The 20,552-nt window shown below is 38.1% G+C and overlaps 1 protein-coding gene across 2 annotated transcripts in view; it reads right to left on the bottom strand.

Moving 5' to 3' along the window:
* Positions 1-4,641: 4,641 nt before the first annotated feature.
* The window catches only part of nr6a1a (nuclear receptor subfamily 6, group A, member 1a), a 105,332-nt gene continuing 89,421 nt past the window's right edge, over positions 4,642-20,552 (bottom strand). Inside the window, exons 4-11 of one of the 2 annotated variants that reach the window (XM_055224325.1) lie at positions 16,523-16,753; positions 15,209-15,264; positions 14,164-14,324; positions 11,799-12,041; positions 10,798-11,052; positions 9,340-9,461; positions 8,002-8,154; positions 4,642-7,501 (exon numbers count right to left, since the gene is read on the bottom strand). In XM_055224325.1, the coding sequence (XP_055080300.1) occupies positions 7,371-7,501; positions 8,002-8,154; positions 9,340-9,461; positions 10,798-11,052; positions 11,799-12,041; positions 14,164-14,324; positions 15,209-15,264; positions 16,523-16,753 (1,352 nt within the window). In that variant the 3' untranslated portion in view covers positions 4,642-7,370. The remainder of the gene's footprint in view (positions 7,502-8,001; positions 8,155-9,339; positions 9,462-10,797; positions 11,053-11,798; positions 12,042-14,163; positions 14,325-15,208; positions 15,265-16,522; positions 16,754-20,552) is intronic. The other variant, XM_033972778.2, reaches the window with a different exon arrangement.

Here is a 20,552-nt window from a genome sequence, read left to right as displayed (position 1 = left end):
GTGAAAAGGTTTATATAATTCTTGTATGGGCAGACAGCCCAAGTTGGATGAATTGGCTCCATCCGCTCTCTCGCTGCTATAAATTCAAATTAATGAGTGGATTGTAGCTGTTTAAAACACATTGGCGGCTCAAATACACTTTTCACGTAGCCTTTGAATGCTGGTATCCGTCTGTGAAAAACATTGTAAAGTGGTGTGCAGAGGGGTCAGGGCCACACCAATGTGCTTTCAGCTCTTTAGCCCAGGCCCTGCGTTCTTCATCAGCTCTGTATCGCCCACTCAACAGCCCATCATCTCATACCTCTCCACTCACACTCCGCCCGCCCTCCTCTGCAACTCCTGCCAAACTTTAAAGCACCTGTATGTAAGATTCTCATTGTAAATTTCACAAATGTATGCAATCTGCGTTCCCCGATATGGTAAACATGTTCAAAATAAGTATTGATTTTGGTCAGAACAGTTGTTATGTTGATTTATTGGTAACAAAAACATTGGACAAGTTGTTTATGATATACTTTGGTGTTACCTTCAACAGCCTCGCTCCGGATTGGCTCTTTGGTTGCTATGATACTCGTGGTCGGAATTCCAAATATGGGACTCAGCTCTAAATTTGTCCCTCTATCCGCTAGCCTCAATTGACTGGAGTTGAATGCTATAGGTGACATCACACTCCCTTAGTGCACTTCTTTTTACAGTCTATGCTCATGACCTAAACACCAGCACCTGCGGCCAATCACTCATTAGGTTCTGAGCTTTCACATAAGGGATGGGCTATGCATATACTGAGAAAGAGAAAAAAAACTTTATGTGTCCTCTATACGCAGGTTAAGGCACTGGCAACACAGGTTCAGTTGTGACTGTAGTTCCCTTTTTAACCCAGTAAGAGCACAGGTTACAGACAATTCCTTTAAAGTGCATATGACAGGTTTTCATGTTTTTCTAATACTACTTATTTTGGTGGGATAGTAAGAGTAAGAGTAGAGGAAAAAAAAGTTGTGAAGAAAAATACAAAAAACTGAATCTTTCTACCTATCATTTGTCATCCATCCATCTGAGGCAGCAGTCTGAAAAGGGAGGCCACGACTTTCCTTTATGCACACACCTCATAGAGTTATACCAGGGGGATCCCGAGGCATTCCCGGACCAGCCAAGAGACACAGTCCCCCCCAAACATAACGTTGTGTAGACTGTCCACATGCAGTGTATCGTGTATGATGTGTGGTGTCATTATGGACTATTATGGCTGTGACCTGTTGTCCGGGCGCTGTTGTGTTTCTCCACATTATGTTTCTCCTCTGCACAGACAACACCAAACTGTACACGCGTTTGCAGAGCGGGTCAGTACACAAGACTGAACACGCAGACTTCCACCACTGCCTGTCATATTTGCTTTAAAGAGAAGGAAAAAACAGAAAAACAGCACAAAAGCATGACCACTTGCATAACGTTCACATTTATTTGGTTTCAAGCCCTAATACATTCTAAACATGCTTTGGAACACGGTCACATTCTTCACAGGTAGTTAACAGACAAGAGAGAAAGGCGATTGGTGAGGTCGGTTGGCAGATGTGGCGTAAACAGCTTTATTCCCTGAGATAAATCTTTTTTAAAAATAAATGAGTTGTGAAGTGGGTTAATAGCTTCTTAAACATATGGTTCACATGTATGTTCTGGAGAGGCAGACAGAAGATTGTAACAAGCTGGACTAAGATTTAAAAAAAAACCTTTGCAATGAGAATTTTATGAAGAATTTACTTTTAAAAAATGACATTCCAACTCTTAGGTCTACTCAAAATCCTTGCATTTCTTACCAAAACACTGAATTATAAGATGAAGACGACCTGGCAGAAATATCGATGGTAAAATATAAAATCATTACCAAAACGTGTCAACAGAATATTTTTTGACATTTTCAGAATTTTATATTGGCCAATCTAAATCATATAACCTTTATGTGGCCATTTCAAGAGGATATATTCAACTTTTACAACTTTTAACCAGAATTTAATAGCTTTCCCTCATAACTAATACGCTAAAAGTTGTAAGTTTTTGATTGATTCATGCATGTACAAGTAATCCTATTTTGTTCTGTATTTGAGATATGAGGACTCAGATATTACCGTTCTCTGTCTGCATCCAAATCTGATAGTCAGGAAGTGCGTGTTAGCAGGCTAGTTGTTGTTAGTTTTACCATCACGGCAAAACTTATGTGAAAGCTGAAAAATCATTATAAACTCATTGCGATGCATAAATAGGATATTCAGAAAGCTGGAAATTAAGTGAGATTTAGATTTTGTTCTTCTCGTTTTTAGGACAGTAACAATCCGCCACACTCCTTTAAAGTCCCAATAATAAACAATATATCTGAAGACTTGAAATATATGTTTTTTTTAAGCTTTACATTTCAACACATCTCCTATAACTAACATTTATCTTTATCACTCTTACACCACTGCACTGTAGTACACACAACTGATCAGAGCAGCTTCTTCAGACCGCTCCTGCGTGATCGCTCGGGTGTCATGACTTTCTCCATCAGTAAATACGTCTTGGAAACTCGCTCTAATCACAAACGAGTCCAGCGATAAGGGGCCGAGTCGTTCCACAGTCGCGTGCCGCATTCTCAGGGTCACACGAGACAACACGATGCATGTACACGCCGTCCAATGTCATCCTGACCATGACGAAGACGAGGAGGTGATTGAGAATCGATCGCGAAGAACACTGATAATGCCATAGGGAAAAACATGGCCACGTACCACAATAGAAAGGCGACAGCGGTGGAAGAAGTATGCGGTTTAGTTACTTAAAGGCCCTGTACCAGATTTTTACCCGTGTATTCGAGCAAAATCTTGCTGCAGTACAGATCTATCGTATAAGCAGCTCTTGAAGTCAAAATGTGTCAGCTGTGTTCAGTTTGCACCTGATTATAAGCCGTTTTATTGTCAGTTCATGAGAAAGTGCACAATAGCATGCCAGTTGTTGTTAGTTTTACCGTCATTCCGCACTAGAGTTGTGAAAAGTGCTTATAAACTCATCTTGGTGAATAATCAGGATGCTCGGAATAAACAGACCACTGCAAACAGTTTGAAATGAACCAGCTGTTTTTCACGTCTTTAAAACTGTAAAAATCAGGTACATCACCTTTAAGTAAAAGTACAAATAAGGAGCAAAATATGTTCACATGCAAAGTAAAAGTACTGACGTTTAAAAATATACTAGCACTTTGGATAGATTTGAGATATATTAAAGCTTCAAATGTCGTGATTTTGATAAAGATGTGAATTGATGTTTTATTTTCCCTTGCTGTTTTTATTTATGTATTTTTGTTTGGTCAACTATGAACGTGCTAAAGCTAAACCTTCAGGCATTTTAGCAGGTCTCGGACTATAAAAAAATATTCTTTAACTTTTTAGCTCAGTTCGAAACATGTGGTGGAGTAGAAAGTACAGACACCTGCTCGCAAATGTACTTAAGTAAAAGTAAAAAGTATCCACTGTAAATATGTTGTTCGCCATGATAAATATTTACCACTGGTACTATCAAAAACAAAAAATGTGAAAACCTGTCATATGCATTTTCAGGAAAGTATAGATACCTAAAATTTGCAGTACAGCACTTTTACTTTTGTACTTTGTGGTACTTCCACCACTGAAAATCAAAAACACCCATGACAAGTTTATAATATTAAAAGACATTCAGGATGGATGTCATAAGGTGAGAATGTAATGTGTGAAATGTTTTTTGGTTTAGGTCATGATAACACAAATAACAGAAACTCAAATTATATATTTTTGGGATTTTTTTAAAGTAGGGTGAATAAGAGATCTCTAACCCCAAGTTAATTTGAAATACAGTTTATAGTTTTATTTTGAATGGCCCTGATAATCTTCATATTAAGAAAATCTGCTTGTGGTTGCCAGAATTCTAGAGTAAAATTTGGTTTAGTTTTTACATCAATTACACTCTTGCTCTTTAACATATTGTTTGCAGTAGAGTGAAATAGTTAAAAGGTGCACTATGTAACTTTTCTGAAAAGCACCGCCCCTGTAGAAATCTGACTTGGGGCATAACCTGCTCGTTTCCACTGAAAACAAAACATTCCAGGCAATGCAATAACATCTCCATGGAGACAAGCAGGTAATGATGGACCCTCCACCAGAAAAGTTACAAAGTAAACCTTTAATTTACTTGCACATTTTACCATAACATTTTAGCAAGTAACGCCGCTACCATTCTACTGCTTTACAATTGCATACAGTGAAGGTAAAACAATGTTTAGGCTCGATCTGTATGCTTTGCTTTATATAATAAGTATTTCTTTTCAGTAGAGAAGTTTTACCGTAGCCCTTACAGGAAGAATTTGATTTTTAAATGGTTGAAATGGTTATATTTCTCAACTCTTATTCAACTGGCGTGACTAGTCAGCTCTCCAGACTGTGGGTCATCACTGAGCTACAACACTAATGATTTACAACAAGCACTTAAATCCCTACTCCAAAAAATCCACAAGCATCACTTAAAAAAATAAAAATAAATAGAGGGAAGGTTAGAGAGAGGAATCCTCAAGTATTTGGATGTGAAGGTTGTGGAGGAGGAGTGGAAATGCATGAGGCAAATGTAAAAGAGTGAAATAAAAATCAAAAATAAGGAGCAATGAAACCAATAAGTAGGACAAAAAAATCTATTTGAAAAATTAGCAACATGATGAACAAATAAAGAGGTAGTTTCAGTACAGAAATTGACATATCCCTTGTCTGCAAAAACAACACAAAATATACAAGAAATAAAGAACACTTTTGTCAGTATCAAAAGCAGGAGAGTGGGAGGTGGAAGTGTAAGGTAGCGGCGGTTCAGTCTTTTTGCTTTGGTTAAAAATGTTTGAGAACTTGAAAACGTCAGATCCCGAGCCATGGAGATACAAGCTTTCCACGCATTCCTTTAACTTCTTTGATACAGCGATGGTGGCCCGGTTTATGCACACACTGAACAGCAGGGGGTGTAGCGAGCAAATGTGCCTTTAAATATAGCCATTACACATACATACAGACTGTAAATTGTAAAATATTGGCTGGGGATCTAACGTTTTTTCCTTTAAAAAAGACACAAAAACATCACTTTAGTTTTTACATAAAGTACAATATCCCTGAGATTACAGCGTCACCTCAACAAATTATTTTGACAGAATTTCCGACAAGTGATGAATAATGCATCTTTCGCAGTTAACAATGCACAACAAAGGCATACATAAGTTAGTATTGTCTGAAAGTTAGGCTGGTAAAACATTTTCCCATAGTTATCAACAGTCCTTAAAAATAGTGTAAAACAGTTTGAAAATGATATAGTTTTTGTCTTCACTCCACAAAAAGAAAAATAGACAATGAATATGTGAAAAACAACAAAAATTCACAACTACAAAAGTACAATGACAATATAACAGTATAAAAAAGTAAAAGGTGAAAGGAGATGTTAAGAGGAACTCTGCTTCGGACTGGTGCCGTTTAAGGCTGCGTACTAGGACACATACTGCCCAGAGTTCTATGCCTTCAAACTATACACCCATGTGACCTGTGGGGTGGGGCGACGTGGGAGAGGGTGGGTGAGGGCTCTCCGAGAGGGATGAAAAAAACAAAACAGAACAAAAAATCAACAAAAAAAACAAAACAAAACAAAAAATACACTAGTCTATAAAGGACCTACGATGTCCTGGCACCTACTACTACTACTACTACAACTACTACTACAACTACAACTACTACCACTACCACTAATGCTACCACTACTACTACGACTACAAGTACCTCAGCATGCGCGCCGAAGTACTCCTGAATCACTCACTCTACCCTGTTTAGACCCAGGCCACTCGGAGCCGAGAGGAGCACGCCGGGCAACAGCTGCAGCCACGTGTGCAAACCACTGCATTCTGTCTGCATTTACACTGGGTGGTTATGATGACGGCGGAATTCGTGATCTTCAAAAATAAAAAAGCCCAATTTCATATGGCTTTGTCTTTTAAACATGTGCATATCTGTCAGAGGATAAGTGAGCGGCTGTAAGCGATTAGGCCTACAGACTGACCAGCAACACAAGTTAGACGGTTTACTTGTTGATACTTCCTATATCTCTACATTTTAAAAAGCTATAAATTTGAATGCTGTGCAATATACTGCTTTTGGGCCCTCTACACGCAGCAGTTAGTGCACTAGGATCTGGCCCCAAAGGCAGCGGCAGAGTGGACTAGCTCCTACTGTCCTATGCATATTTACTATTCATCGACTTGTGCACGAGGAGTGTGTGCAGGTTTAGCAGCATTTCCAATAACATCCGGCCACATACTCTATGTCTGTCCAGCAGAGGCGCTCCCCCTTATGCAGATTGATTCATTTCTTATCCTGATCCTTTCTGGAAAAGAAATTTTTGTCGAGCGGTTAGCTCCCAGCCTGTCTGGGCATTGGAAAAGCATTTGCATAACACTTTGGTCAAATAAAACTAACAGCAAACCTAGCTATCCTCCCTTCCCCTGTAGTAAAGGGATGGCTCAGTTTTGAATGAGCTTCTTATAGAAGTTAATGATGAACCTACAGTATATGCACATGTCTCCAAGGTATAACTTGAATGCCATAGTTAATGCATATACGTCACATTAAGTCGCTCACAGAAAGGCATCGGAAAACTGAGGCATCCATTTAGCCATAAAACCCCAATCTATGATTGTAAAAAATACCCGTATGCTCCAAGTTTTTCTTTTCTATTGAAGATCCCACAGATCCAGCTGTCACTTACACTCTGGAATGTTCAATGATAAATGCGCCTCTGTAGACTCTAGTATACTCTATGGGCAGTGTGGCCACTTCTAACCACACTTTGTAACCAAACACTGTTAGGACATGTTTGATTTCGCAGCTCTGTTTAACATTCAGTCGTTCAGTGATTAGGGTGCAGACGCATCCACAGGTTCGGTTTCATACTGGGCAACTCTTCATTTAATCAAAAGAAAAGGTACCCAAAAATAGCAACAACTTCCTGAGGTAGTCTCAAAACACTCGTCACATGTGGCCTCCCCAAGGGGATCAGATAAACTCTCATCTTTTACAAGTCTAGCTCTAACTATGGCAACACAGCGACACATTGAACCAAGCGGGTGGACACTTGTCAACTCCAATGCATCTACGAGCATTTCTTTTGTACAGAAGCATGTGCACAGTGTAAATCAGCATACATTCAGCTCTGTCGTGTAATAAATATATAAAGAAAAAAGTTACAAAAAACAAACTCTAGCTGCTTGTCACATTCACAAAGAGGGAGACCAGGCCCTCCACTTGTTCGGTCAGTGGTGGGGTGGGAGGGGGGTGTAGGGGGGAGGTTGGGGGTTAGTTTCCCGGGGCAGAGGTCACGCAGGGTGACTGGCCGCTCCTGTAGTTGTTCACGCTGGTTTTGCAGGAGTGCAATACTGCTTTGAACAACAGGGGGAGCTGTTCCAAGGGGACATTTACCAACTTGCCTGAAAATGAACACAAAATGTTCGGTTAGGATGCTTGATCTCCTTGGACTTATAAGTTTCTCAAAGTCTCAAAGTTGCTTCTATTTTAAAGATAAGTGTGTTGATACAGTTGAGGTGAAATTTGCATAAAGCAGAAGGTTAACACTTGACAATGGAACCGCTTCAGTGACATCTCATCAATCTTTTTTTTCCCTCCAATTTCGATAGCCAAGTTCAATTTTGATTTTTAAGCTCTCATGGTCAAGTTTAAAGTTGAATCTGCTGTTTGAAGGTTTTGTTTTACTGAACAGTAATAGCATGCCGTGGAGAGAGGGTAGAAGTAAACTGTTTAGGAGGCAAACCAATATTGCCAAAGTGGTAACAACACACACATGATGAGATAAAAAAAAATATTTACGTTAGGCAAAAGTACTGACAGAAAGTAAGTATTTTCTAAACTATCTAGGCTTTATTGGTTGATATTGTATTTAAATGACTCTGGTAGCACTAGTGTGACTTACCGGCAATGCAGCGGATCTCAGGCAGACACATCATGATTTCGGGGAAGCGTTTTGGCTGGTGTGGGTACTTGTACTCCGTGTAGTCCTGGCACACGTACCAGTAGCGCTTGTTTAACTGCTCAAGCTGAGAGACATTGGACAATCCCCGGATATCTGCAATGATGCCAAAAATACACATATTTAGAGCACTGAAAAAACAATAATTCTGTAGAAATTCTTTTGATTTAGGTCATAACCAAGGTTTCACTCTGATAAATATTTGTGTTTAAACTATACTTACTCAATCGGGACTTGACATTAACTAACTAAGCTAATAATACTTTTCATTTTACACATTCAGTCCCAGTAGATACTTTGACCATTCAAATTTTGCTTAGGCAATAAAACCTTAGTACTACAATAATCATGGCTTGTGATGCTAAGATCATAGCTGTCTTGAAACTGATTATAATGTTTATTTCACATTTATTTCTAATATTAATTACGTATTAGGTATTATTTTACCCAGTCTAGGCTCCATAAAATGAGTAGAGGCAGAAATGACCCATGTTGCAAGTGTCAGAATGTCTGATGCTCTATGGGAATGCCTTTGGTTTCTCTGATATGTATTGGACTAAATGCAGGGCTGTTTACCATGACACGTTTTTATGTTCAAGTCTTTGTTTTCGATATTCTTTTGGAACCTTCATTGAGTTTGTTATTTATTTGTATTTTCTATCAGCTAAATAATTTTTTGTATCATTTTGATCAGCTAAATTATATAAATTAATACATATTTAAAGAACACATATTATGAATTCTTGTGGCTTTAATTCCCCTTTTGGTCACCTTTGGATTAGTATTTCACTTTTTTTTTTCAACTTAAAATGTCTACATTTGTAAAAGATACTTTTTAAACTTCACCTCTATTTCCAATGAGGCATTTAGGCCTTGGAGCTCCCTCTGCTGTCAGCAATGGGAATGAACAATCAGAAAGTAAACCATTGAAGTCCTTGAATGTTATGCTAACTGAGCCATGCATTCATTGTGAACACAGTTTGACTATACAATGACACTGGTGACGATTTATGGACTTAAAAACTGCATAGGAGAAGTCAGGAGTTTTATCTATGACGCAACTAAATGGACAAAAAAAATGTGAACAGAAAATTTTTGTGCTCAGAGAAGACAAGTATGGATTGACGAGACAAGTGTTAATGAAGCAAAAATACAACTCCATGTATATTTTGGATGAGGGGGACTACACTATAAAAATACGTGCATAATATGTGTCTCTAAATTACACAAATAACAGCACATTTGAGCAGCTGTGAGAAAGTCTGCACCCATCCTTCTTACCCTGGTTGAGGAAATTGATGGCTTTCATGCAGGCGTACTCCTCATTACTGATCTTCAGCTGGTGGAACTTGCGGTACAGATAGATCAGGCGCTCCATTACCTCCATGCCATCCTCGCTGAAGCTAAGGAGAGTTCACAGCGGTTAATATACTGCACGCAGACATGTTATGGGAAAATAAATCAGTGCTTTGAAAATTAAAAACCAAGTCGGGTTAATCCTCCACAATTTCACATTGAAATCGGTGAGATAGTGTGTCAGAAATCCCCCAAAGTTGCTCTGCTCCACTGATCAAGTTGAAATTTAGGGAGGGAGCGTGTCAAAAATGTTAGCAAAACTTCTTCACGAACACACGGGTTTTGAAAGATATGGCTAATACCCCTCATCATCTTATAATTAGCTTCACAACTCTGTAATCTTTATATTCGGCAGTATCAACAAACTTTGCCACCGTAAATCAGAATACACACTCCTACCGTACTATAAAAACAACACTGCAGTATATTAGTTCAAAATGTGTCAGGGCAGTAGATAATTCTGAAGTGATTTAGGCCAAGATAAGCCCCCACTGTCTGGCTTAGCTGGACGGTACTAGCCACTGCGCTGTCCTGTAGAGTCCTCCCATTCACGGACCACTTCTTTGGCTCAAGTCCAATAATACTCATATCAGGATTCTAACATGCAAAGTGGAATGCATTGCCTTTGTAGATGGTTGGAGTGGTAAGGAGGACATTTATCCAACCATTTTTATGCTTCTTTGAATGACATATTTTGGCAGAGACCCAGCAGTGGTTTAATATACCGTTATGAAATGGAAAGGACAGTTTTCAGATACTTTGAATTCAAGAAGCCAAGTCTTAGAATGTGAAAAGATAGCATTAAAGATGAAGTGGTACCTTCAACATATTTTGTCTTGACATGTTTGGCATTTAAACTACTTGAGATACTCATCACTAACCATGTAACTAAATGGACAAAATTAATGAAATAGACACATTTGTTAGTTTTAGATTTAGAAATGAATTAATTACCATATGCAATTACTTAACTGTTCAACATGGCTTAACAAATCTTACTTATATTTTCATTTTTACTCATTTTATGTTTTTTTAAGAGTAACCCTTACTACTACCACCTGCTATTACCTAGTACTAACACTACCATCTAGAACTATTACTACTACCCACTACTACTCATACCAACTTTAAACCTAAATATTTAAAATATTTTCAGAAAGTTGATGGAACCTTAAAATTCTAAAAGTACGAAATCTTGTGTCATGTTTTGTCTTGTGTACCACCACCACTACTACCTACTACTACAAATACTACCACCATAACAAGCAGATATTACTTTTAGCACTTGCGTATACTTGACCCTCTGTGAATGAAAAACATTGACTCATAGCAATGATAAATAATCTTTTCCACAGTTTAGTCTAATAGCCATAAGCATCTCACCCCTGCAGCTCCTCATCAGACGGCGTGTACTTGGCTGTGACGTCGGCCAGGTCTCCAAAGATCTGGGCGCTGTAGATGGTCAGGCAGGAGAGGAGGATGAGCTCCTGCCAGGTGGAGCTCAGCAGACAGGTGTAGTCCTCGATGGAGAGTTCGCAGAAGAAGGGCAGCTTCTTTATCCACGAGATCTGACGAAACAGGAGCTCGTCGGCCAGCCGGCACAGCAGGGCAAACAGCTCCACCTGGGTCACCTTATACCTAGGGAAAAAATTGTAGGATTATGACAACTTAAATTGTGATTACAGTTGTTGCTGTAATCAATAAAAAGGTAGGTAGATAGATAACTTCCAAATGTTGTGGACATTTGTTCTGCCCACGAACCAAAGCCACTCGTCTAATCTACAGTGGATTTGTAAACATGAACCTGAAGGCATTAGTCATAAAAAGGTTATAAAATAATCTATCCAAATAATTGTTCTTAGTTTTTTCCTCCATAACCAAGCATCCCATTTAGAAATAACCCAAAAGTCCCACACAAAATGTATTGCCACTTTATAAACAACACAAAAATACCAGATTTAATAAGGATAGATTCAAGACCACCTAGTATTATTATTTGTCTCATGATTTTGACGTTGTTTTCATGACACCCTGTAACTTTATTTTATATGGGCTTGGGACTGGCACAAGATCATGACCAATTAAAGGAGCATTATGTAACTTTTCTGATGGAGTGTGGTCATGGCGGTGTCATTGTGAGGCCCGGAATGCTAACATTAAACATATCCATCAACAAAGACCCACGCCAGGCAATGTTACAAGTCAAAGCTGTGGAGAGGCAACCCCAACCACACTAGGAATGCCCTTGTTATATACTTTTGCAATAAACCCCCCCCTAAGTTGAATAAATGTACTGTACTGCACATCACTCATACCAAGGTTTAAAATGATTTAATATATAAACTATTCAAAATGGAGAAAACCAGTACATGACTAGAACTGACCCATCCTCTATGAGCATGGGCGTGGCCAGGGGGCTGAGGTCCTCTGCTGCCACCAGCTGGAGGACCAGGGGATGTGACTGGGGGTAGACTCCGACTCCTCCTCCGCGGGGCTGAGGGGCCAGCAGACCCGACTGAGCCGCATAACTGAACAGGTGAGGCAGCAGCTGGTAGTGAGTGGGCATGGACGTGTTTATGTACTGGTCCCTGAGAGCTGCCGTGTAACCGTTCATCTCCACTGAGCGACTACAGACAGAGAAAAAGAAGGAGAAAGGAAGAGAGAGGTCAATGGATTCATAGGGATTCTCATTTTATACCAAATATTAGGTCGCTCCTTTTTATGTGACAGTGATTTTTCAATTCATGTATTTATTTATTGTTTAACTCTAACCCATAATACACAAAATTTCACTTTCTCTAATTAAATAAATGAAAGAACAAAGGTTAGCCATGTCAAGGTATTTCAGCTTCTAAATTGTATGGGCAATTGTGTCCAATAATAATAATAATGGCTTACACTTGTAATGCGCTTTACAGGCTTGTCAAAGCCTCTCAAAGCGCTACACTATAGTCATTATTCATTCATTTCCACACTTGGTGATGGTAAGCTACTATTGTAGCCACAGCTGCCCTGGGGCAGACTGACGGAAGTCGCCCCTATAATAATAATAGAGTAGATTTGAAACACATGGGTAATTATTAGTCAATAGTTTTATTAATACTGTGCTTCATGCATTGTTTTTGTGTGCCCAAAGCTAATAGTTAAAGGATAATTACTAAAAACTAAAAAAAAAAAAAAAAAAAGTTACATGCACTGTAGATTTATTTATTTTTTTACAATAACAGAATCATTACAATTTTCTAAATACAAAATTAAAAAAATGTTCCATTTCTCATATTCAGAATTCTGGTTTTCATCAAATGAACATCGTCATTGCAGTTTATAAAAAATAATAATTTTCTTACTCAATTGTCTTATTGAAAAGCACATTTGTATCCATTGCCATCTTTTAACTGAGCTTGGAAAAAATGTGAATAACCTTTGGATGGGAGAAATTGTTAAGACTTGTTCTCTTTCACACCAAATGTACACTAAGCTGTAGACTACACAGCACCCACACTGTACCTGTGGTGACATACCAGCGCCTCATTACGCTTGGCACGCTGTTATTGTTGTTCATTTGGGCTTAGATTTAATCAGATAAAACAACTATTTCTCTGAATAGTTATCGAGCTGCGCAACTACTCCGATAAACCTTGTGTTTATACAAATAGAGACTAAAATAAATGCCGTCATGCCAGCACCTAGACAGTATTTGTCCTTCACCAGTGCAGATAGACAAAAGGCGCGTCTCCGTAGCAAGAACAGGAGATAATGTGGCCAGATTGTTGTTTGTGTGCTATCGCCGCTAGCTCTGGGAGCTGCATATTCAGGCGCTTTTGAATGCCTGATGAATACTTTAACTAAGGACTCAGAGAGAGAGGAGAGAGTGCAGGACTGTCATGGCCGAGTCATTGTGTTACTAATGAACAGAGGTGGAAGATTTCAAAATGTTAAGATTTTTTGATTAATTTATGTTTTGTTTTGCAGAAACCTGTAATTCTACTTGTAAATCAAGATATTTTAAGACTTGAATGCTGCAATCATCTTATTTTCTGTCGCTATTCTCGGTTTACACTCAACTTTAAATTAAAGTTATAATGCGCTAAAATGTATACATTTTACAAAAAAATTATATTTCATTTAAATGTGATTCACAATCCAAAATGTAAAACAGTATGCAGTTGACAACATAATATATTAAGGTAAATGAATACACTCTATGGTTTTAAGTAGATTAAAATAATACGAAACTTCCTGAAGGTGGAAAGTCAGCTGCAAGATTCCATGGAAACAGAAAGTTAAAACCATACTTCGAAACATTCTTCACGCTGATAAATATGCTTTATGCCTTACTTTGTATGTAGCCAAAGAAACAACAATTTCCATGGAAACAAGCCAGAGGAGATCCTTGTCCAGGCAAAATAAGTCGGGTTTGTGGAGATAAAAGCCTGCTCAGTGTAAGGACGTATGTTTTTCTAAGCTTCTCAGGTGCTTTTATTTTATGTCTATATATATTTTTTTTTATGAAAGTAAAAATAAAATCTGAATATTTGTTGTTATTCATGGCTTTCCATTTTCTGTTTATAGGCACCATTTTGAGGACCGTTCAAAAGATACTAGAAAAAGATACTTTGCTTTGAACAGTTCATTGCTAAGCTACAGTTGCTACCACACTGCTATCGCTCTGAAACCACCTTTAACACACCTTTACAGTACACACTATTTGCACCCTTTTCCAAAAATCTAAATGCACAATCTACTCACTTGGATGACAGAGTAGAGGCAGGAGAAGGCTGGTTCCCCTCCGACGCCCCGTTACTGGGTGAGCTGTGGTCACTGTCGCCATTGTTGCCCCAAGTGTGATCAGGGGCCTCCTCCTTGAACTCCTGTCCAGACATGATGCGTTCAATCTCCTCTTCTGTAATCTAAAAACACACACATACACACACAAAGTTGAAATAGCTTCTCCTGACCATTGAGTGTCTTGGTTCAATTGAAAGGCAGTGAGTAGCATGTTTTTCAATGGAAGCAAGGACATGGACCATACAATGAACCAGCAGCAGTGGACAAAGGGAGGAAAAATAAAGCAGGCAAACAGGTATGAGGTGGTTGCTAAAGCAAATGGTTAAGACATGCAAAGATACGCAACTGGCATTTAAACATCCTAGGACGCAAAATGGCTGACAATAGCTATTTAAAAACATGTTAGTATACCAGTAAATATGTGGTGGATACTCCAAAAAAACAAATAATTTCATATTCGTGATACAGAAGTCTTATTTATATCCGTCACTAGCATCTATGAAGGTTCTATGCAATTATGTGTGGGCCCTACAGTTGTCAAAAGTATCAAAAAATCAGATACTAATCAATACTAAAACCAGTAACAAAACTAGATACTCATTTAAGCTCATTTAAGTATTGATACTGAAAAAAAACAACACATAACTGGATAAAATTTGACCAGAACAGTTTCATCTTCAGTTTTATCAGAACTAATCCAAGACCACATGGTACAAAACTAATAAACAAATACTATCATTTCATGTTGAAGATTATAATATTGTCATAAAAAAAGCTTTTAAAATCATCATTTGGGTATCAAAATGGGTAAAAACTATCAATAATTTTTTTAGTATTGAAATAAAAGTTTGAAATTTTAGTATCGTGACAAAACAAGTAGCCCCTGAATGCATTTGAAAGCAACATCAAAGTAGACACAAATATTTTGGAAAGCGTGTCTGCAAAATATTACAAAAAGAACCAAATAAATGGACAATTTATCCGTTGATTTAATTTTTTTCATTACCTGAACAGGCCCGATGCTTTTGTTCCTTCCTCCTGGCATGCCATCCTCCCTGATGGCTGGAAAAACAGAGCACAAAGAAATATTAGACAATACAATTTCATTTCCCTTGGCTAAATTACAGCTTTTCCCATAATTACACTGATACCAAAGCTCTACCTAGTGGCTGTAAATCATCCATTATAGTAGATTTTACATATCCTCTTAGAAATGATTATTCGTAGCCTTTGCGTTAAAATATTTCTTGCATTTTGTGAAGAAATGTAGACCAAAATGTTAACTTTCACTTTAACTATTAGGGGGTGGCAAAGGCCTTTGAAATACACACAGTACCTGAAGGAGCAGGGAACAAACCAGCACGTCCATCTTCCTGCATTTGCCATCAGTCACAAATGACCACCTCTGGCTGCCATGTTTGGTCTAAATCCACTAGAGGGCAGCATTTGACTTCCTCACACACATTTGAAGTGACTTAACTGGAACGTTCTCCTTTAACCTGTATGCACTTTAAAGGGCAGACTACTCATTTGGCAAAAACATAGTAGTTTTTCTAGTTTTCTAATTTACAGGCCTACTTTTACGTTCTGGTTGGACATGTTGTGAGATAGCAGTTGTGACATAGTAAGTAAATCCATAAATGTTACTTTAATTGCACAAAAGATAAAAAAAAGAACATAAATGACAGCATCTTTAATTTGTTAATTTGAGGTTTAAATGGCCAAAAAATACCTTCCCTGCGCAAAAATTGTACCAATATTTTGGGTGGAACTCCAACTACTTCCTGTTTACTTTTCTCTTCAGCTTTTTTCCACAAACTGCCACTGGACTGAAGTAAAACTGATAAACATTTACCACAAGCATTATCCCACCAAACTAAATAATAATTATAAAAACATGAAAACCTGTCGTATAAACTTTAACTGTACAGTGAGCAGTACTAAAATTTTGAGAAGAATAGTCAATACTACTAAAAAAACACAAAAAACAACCAAACTAAAGTAAGAACAAAAGTAGACAATAAATGTGATTTTCAACATTAAATAAGGGCACTTTCTTTTATATATATTTAGTGTTATAACGATGTAATCCCTCAGACTTCCAGGTATATTCCATCGTGGTCCATGGGCGTATACTAATCTATGTCGTCTTATAATAGTTATGATTCAGCTGAAGATCTTTGTAAAGCTATTCAAGATAGGTTCATTTCACGTGACTTTTTCAGTATTGATACCTGCTCAAATGACTATCTAGTTTTGACACTAGTTTTAGTATTAGTATCTGATTTTTGATACTTTTGACCTAGTCCAGGCCCCTTACCCTTGCGGTTCATGCCCATCTGCAGGCACTTGAGCAGGCGGCAGTACTGGCAGCGGTTGCGTTGCTTGCGGGACATCTCGCAGTTCTTGTCCCGGTTGCAGCGGTACACGCGCTTGTTGCAGATGCTGCGCTTGAAGAAGCCCTTGCAGCCTTCACACGAAATGATGCCATAGTGCAGGCCTGTGGCGCGGTCCCCACAAATAAGGCAAGTACGCGGGTCAACTGGATCATCTGCACACAAGAGAAAACACAGGTAAAATTAGTGTTCACAAGTATGGATGGCATATTTTTGGTTTGTTTTAATTGGGCGTAAGGGTGAGAATCTGTGGGATATTGTTAAAAAACTGAATACCTACATTTTTTATTTATTTTTTTGTGGGACGGGGTTCATGGGTTTCAGCTTCCTGTTATAAGTGACATTTTGAACACTTTTTTCCATTCAAATGACACAATATTTAGTTTTAAATTGACGATCGCTATGACAATGGCCCTAATTTTTCATCACTCTGAAACCCATGAATATGAAAAACTGTCAGCTTCTTTGAAAATAGTCTCATAAACATGTTTTTTAATGTTCTGAAAATAAAGATTCATTTTAATGCCTAAACTAAAATGTTTGCAGGTTTTACTTACAAAAAAAAGTGAAATGTTGAACCGATTTAAATATATTCAATAATACAAGTCACACTTTTTCCACACTTTTTCCATTTCAGTATTTTATGTCTAATGACCAATAAATAATTTGCTTTGGATAACAACATAACATATTAACATATTAATTGTACACATGTGACAATAAATTAAATTAGACATTCAATTAAACGTTTATTTTTTTGGAAGACCACAGAGACAGGACATTTTGCAGATTGTAGAAGAAATTATATAGTATAAGTTAAGAAGTGCAGCCGATTTACCAACTGCCAGCGTTCACACTGTGATATTGATTAAACTGCAATTAATCTTCCTATCCCCAACTGTGACTAAACACAAAAATAGTGGGTGCGAAAACCTTGCTGAAGGCACATATTTATAAATGAGATCATGGGGGCGGGAGGCTTAAGCAGTAGCCTCCACAGCTAATCCATGTGATTCCTAAGCTCCAACTCTTCATTTTGAGAAAGTGGAGGTGTAACATTGAGCCGAGACAAGAGTATGTTTTATTCAGAGGGGCAGTTAGCTGAAATGATTTCTCTTACAGTGTCTTCTTTCAAACGGACTAGAGGCCTATCACTTTCTGAGCCGCCATCTTGGATCCTCTGCTTCATTCTTGGCTCCACCTTTGTCCAGCCAGCTCAGACCTTGCAGTCATTAACCTTCACCTTATTTCCTTCAACTTTCTGCTGATCACTCCAAACTGTGAAAAGGAACCACCGCGGAACTGCTAATTTGGACCACATGTAAGGAGGGGAGGGGGGGGAGCGTAGAGAGGAAGTCAAATTGGACATGGGGGGATTTAGCATGCCATTAAAAACATTGGTGGAGTGTTTAAAAGCGGTGTTATTGGCCCTTTCACACTGGAAACACACTTTGCACGTTTAGCTTAACTTGTCTTATTAAACACATTATATTTAAGTCATAAAAAACACACTAATCACCCACAATGCCCTCTTACGTGATGTTAACAAGTGATCTAATACATTGCTTAAAACTCAGGTTAAAACTATGATGAATTCAGCAAAGTTCTGTGATAATAAATACACAATAATCTGTAAACTTACTATAAATGATTTTAAAATAGGCTAATTACTTTCAACGCATTTGCTCAAAGTACAAAGTGAGTTTCTTGTATAAATAGGTCAACGACAAGTGCGATATAAAAAGAAGGTACAGGACAGTTTCGCTGGTAGATCAAAGACCAGTGGACATATCTTTTGCCTTATTCTTCCCACTTTTCCCGATCATGGAGGTACTTTCCACCAGTTTAGACAGCGATCTCCAAAAGCTTTGCCAAATCTCCCCCTAATCCCCTCTCTACCTCCGGGGACACAAAATCTACTGAATCAAAACGGCCTAACATTTTAAGTTGATGCGCATACTCTTTACTGTCCTCTCCACAGTGTGTTAAGCTCTGCCGCTCTGTAAGAAGCTCCTCTCATTCTCCCTCTCTCCTCCCCCACTGCCCCCCACAGCTCCTGCCCCTCCTAAGGCCAGATGGGCAGGTTGTCCGTGGTGACGAAGAAAAGGCTCACTTTTTTACCCTCTCTTTGCAAAAAAAAAAAAAGAAGTCAAGGCGGCACCGGTAAAAGGAATGCAGTCAGGAGCTGATCGGTATCAAGCCAGAGATCAAACGTGTTCAGGCGAGAAAGGGGAGGAGAAAAGAAGAGAGAGGAGGAGAGGGAGGTGAAGGAAGAAGAGGATAGGTGAGGGGTGGTGAGGTGAGGAGAGGGGAGCAGAGGGAGGAGAGGGTAGGTGAGGGGAGCAGAGGGGAGGCGAAAGGAGCAGAGGATAGGTGAGGGAAGGAGAGGGGAGGAGAGAGGAGCAAAGGGGAGCAGAGGGGAGGAGAGCACAGACACAAGCCCGAGATGTGTCCACAACTGAAGGACGCTTCCTGAAACTGACCATTCAGTTCATTAACTGCAGAGCGTATTCTTTAAAAGCGCTTAAAAAAACGTGGAATACCTTGAGAAATTTTTCCATGTACTTATTTCATTAAGCTGTACATCAAAATGTTCACAAAATCACAGAAAAAAAGAAGGAAAGAAAGGTAGCTATTATTCATATAACCCGTCATTAAACCTTAGTTTTTAAATACTAATGTGACATTAACAAACTATTTGTTCATCATGAATTAAGTCTCTGTTGATGCTTTATTATGGTAATTAGAAGTGTAGTTATTGCAATTTTAAGAACTAAACAGTATAGTTGCAGTGGTGGTGCTTTTGAATGAAAAAAAAAACAACAACATTAATTTCAACCAAAAATCTAAACCCTTAGTTTCTAATTAGTTATATTGACGTGGTAATATATTTCACCATTGTAGATTTGTGGACATCTTATCAAAGAGCTGAATACAAAACAAAAAAGCTCCAGCTTGGATTTATGAAGACATGACAGCCATCAGCCATCTCCAGGTCTTTGTCACGTCGCTGCTGCTTAAATCTTTAAACTTCCTGTTACTAAGCAACAACAGCTCCATGAGCTCCTCATTCTTCTGAGAAACGAGCTTTGTGTGAAAGCAGCGTATCAATATGAAAGGATCCTACAGGTCTGACCAAAGAGCGACAAAAGCTGCTACTACTGCTACTGGCTGATGTAAACCAAGGAAATGCTCTGCTTCAATAACGTATCTAACGTCGACAAGGCAAAGCAATTTGTTCCAAGGTTGGTTTTCAGGACTTTTGGAATAAAGGTATATGGTTTATAGTTTGAAGGAGCAAGGAATGACAACACGACAAATTATATAAGTTGTCAAAAATGTAGATAAAATTATAATATGAGTTGAAACAAAAGTTGAATTTTTAAAGCAACAAAGATGTCAACAAAGTTTCTAAAATGGGCTAAGAATAATTCAAGGCACTATTTTGTAGCAAAAATTGTGTTTAGTCAAGTGATATGCTCTTATCAAGGGTTGGAAAAATTGCGATTCACAAACTAATTTTTAAATTGTGATTATACATAAGACCTAATTTGAACCTATCCATGTTAAAACAAAGCAATAGACAAACAGAATTACACAAAAGTTACCAATTTGTTTTTCAATCAGGTCCCAGATTACCTGAATAATAAAGCAACAACAAAAAATAATATCACTTTAAAAAAAGATTTTTGCAAATGAACTCTTAAATTTTTGAGCAACTAAAACGAAGAATTACACAAATGTTACTTTGTTTTTAATTAAGTTTTAAGGACTTTTGTTTTTGCCATGTGTACAATTTCTTTGTACTGCTAGAAAATTTGAGCTGTAGTAATTTCTATGACTCATTAAAGATAAAACTACTAAAGTGTAGCATTCTGTTTATTTATTGCAGTTCATGTTTTTTTAAAGAATATTGTACATCGTTCTTGAGCATAACTCTTCTTTATGGTTTGA

The sequence above is a fragment of the Periophthalmus magnuspinnatus genome, chromosome 9 (genome assembly GCF_009829125.3).
Source record: "Periophthalmus magnuspinnatus isolate fPerMag1 chromosome 9, fPerMag1.2.pri, whole genome shotgun sequence".
Classification (NCBI taxonomy): domain Eukaryota; kingdom Metazoa; phylum Chordata; class Actinopteri; order Gobiiformes; family Gobiidae; genus Periophthalmus; species Periophthalmus magnuspinnatus.
Note: the sequence above shows the minus strand (reverse complement) of the source record. Positions and strands in the feature narration are given on the sequence as shown.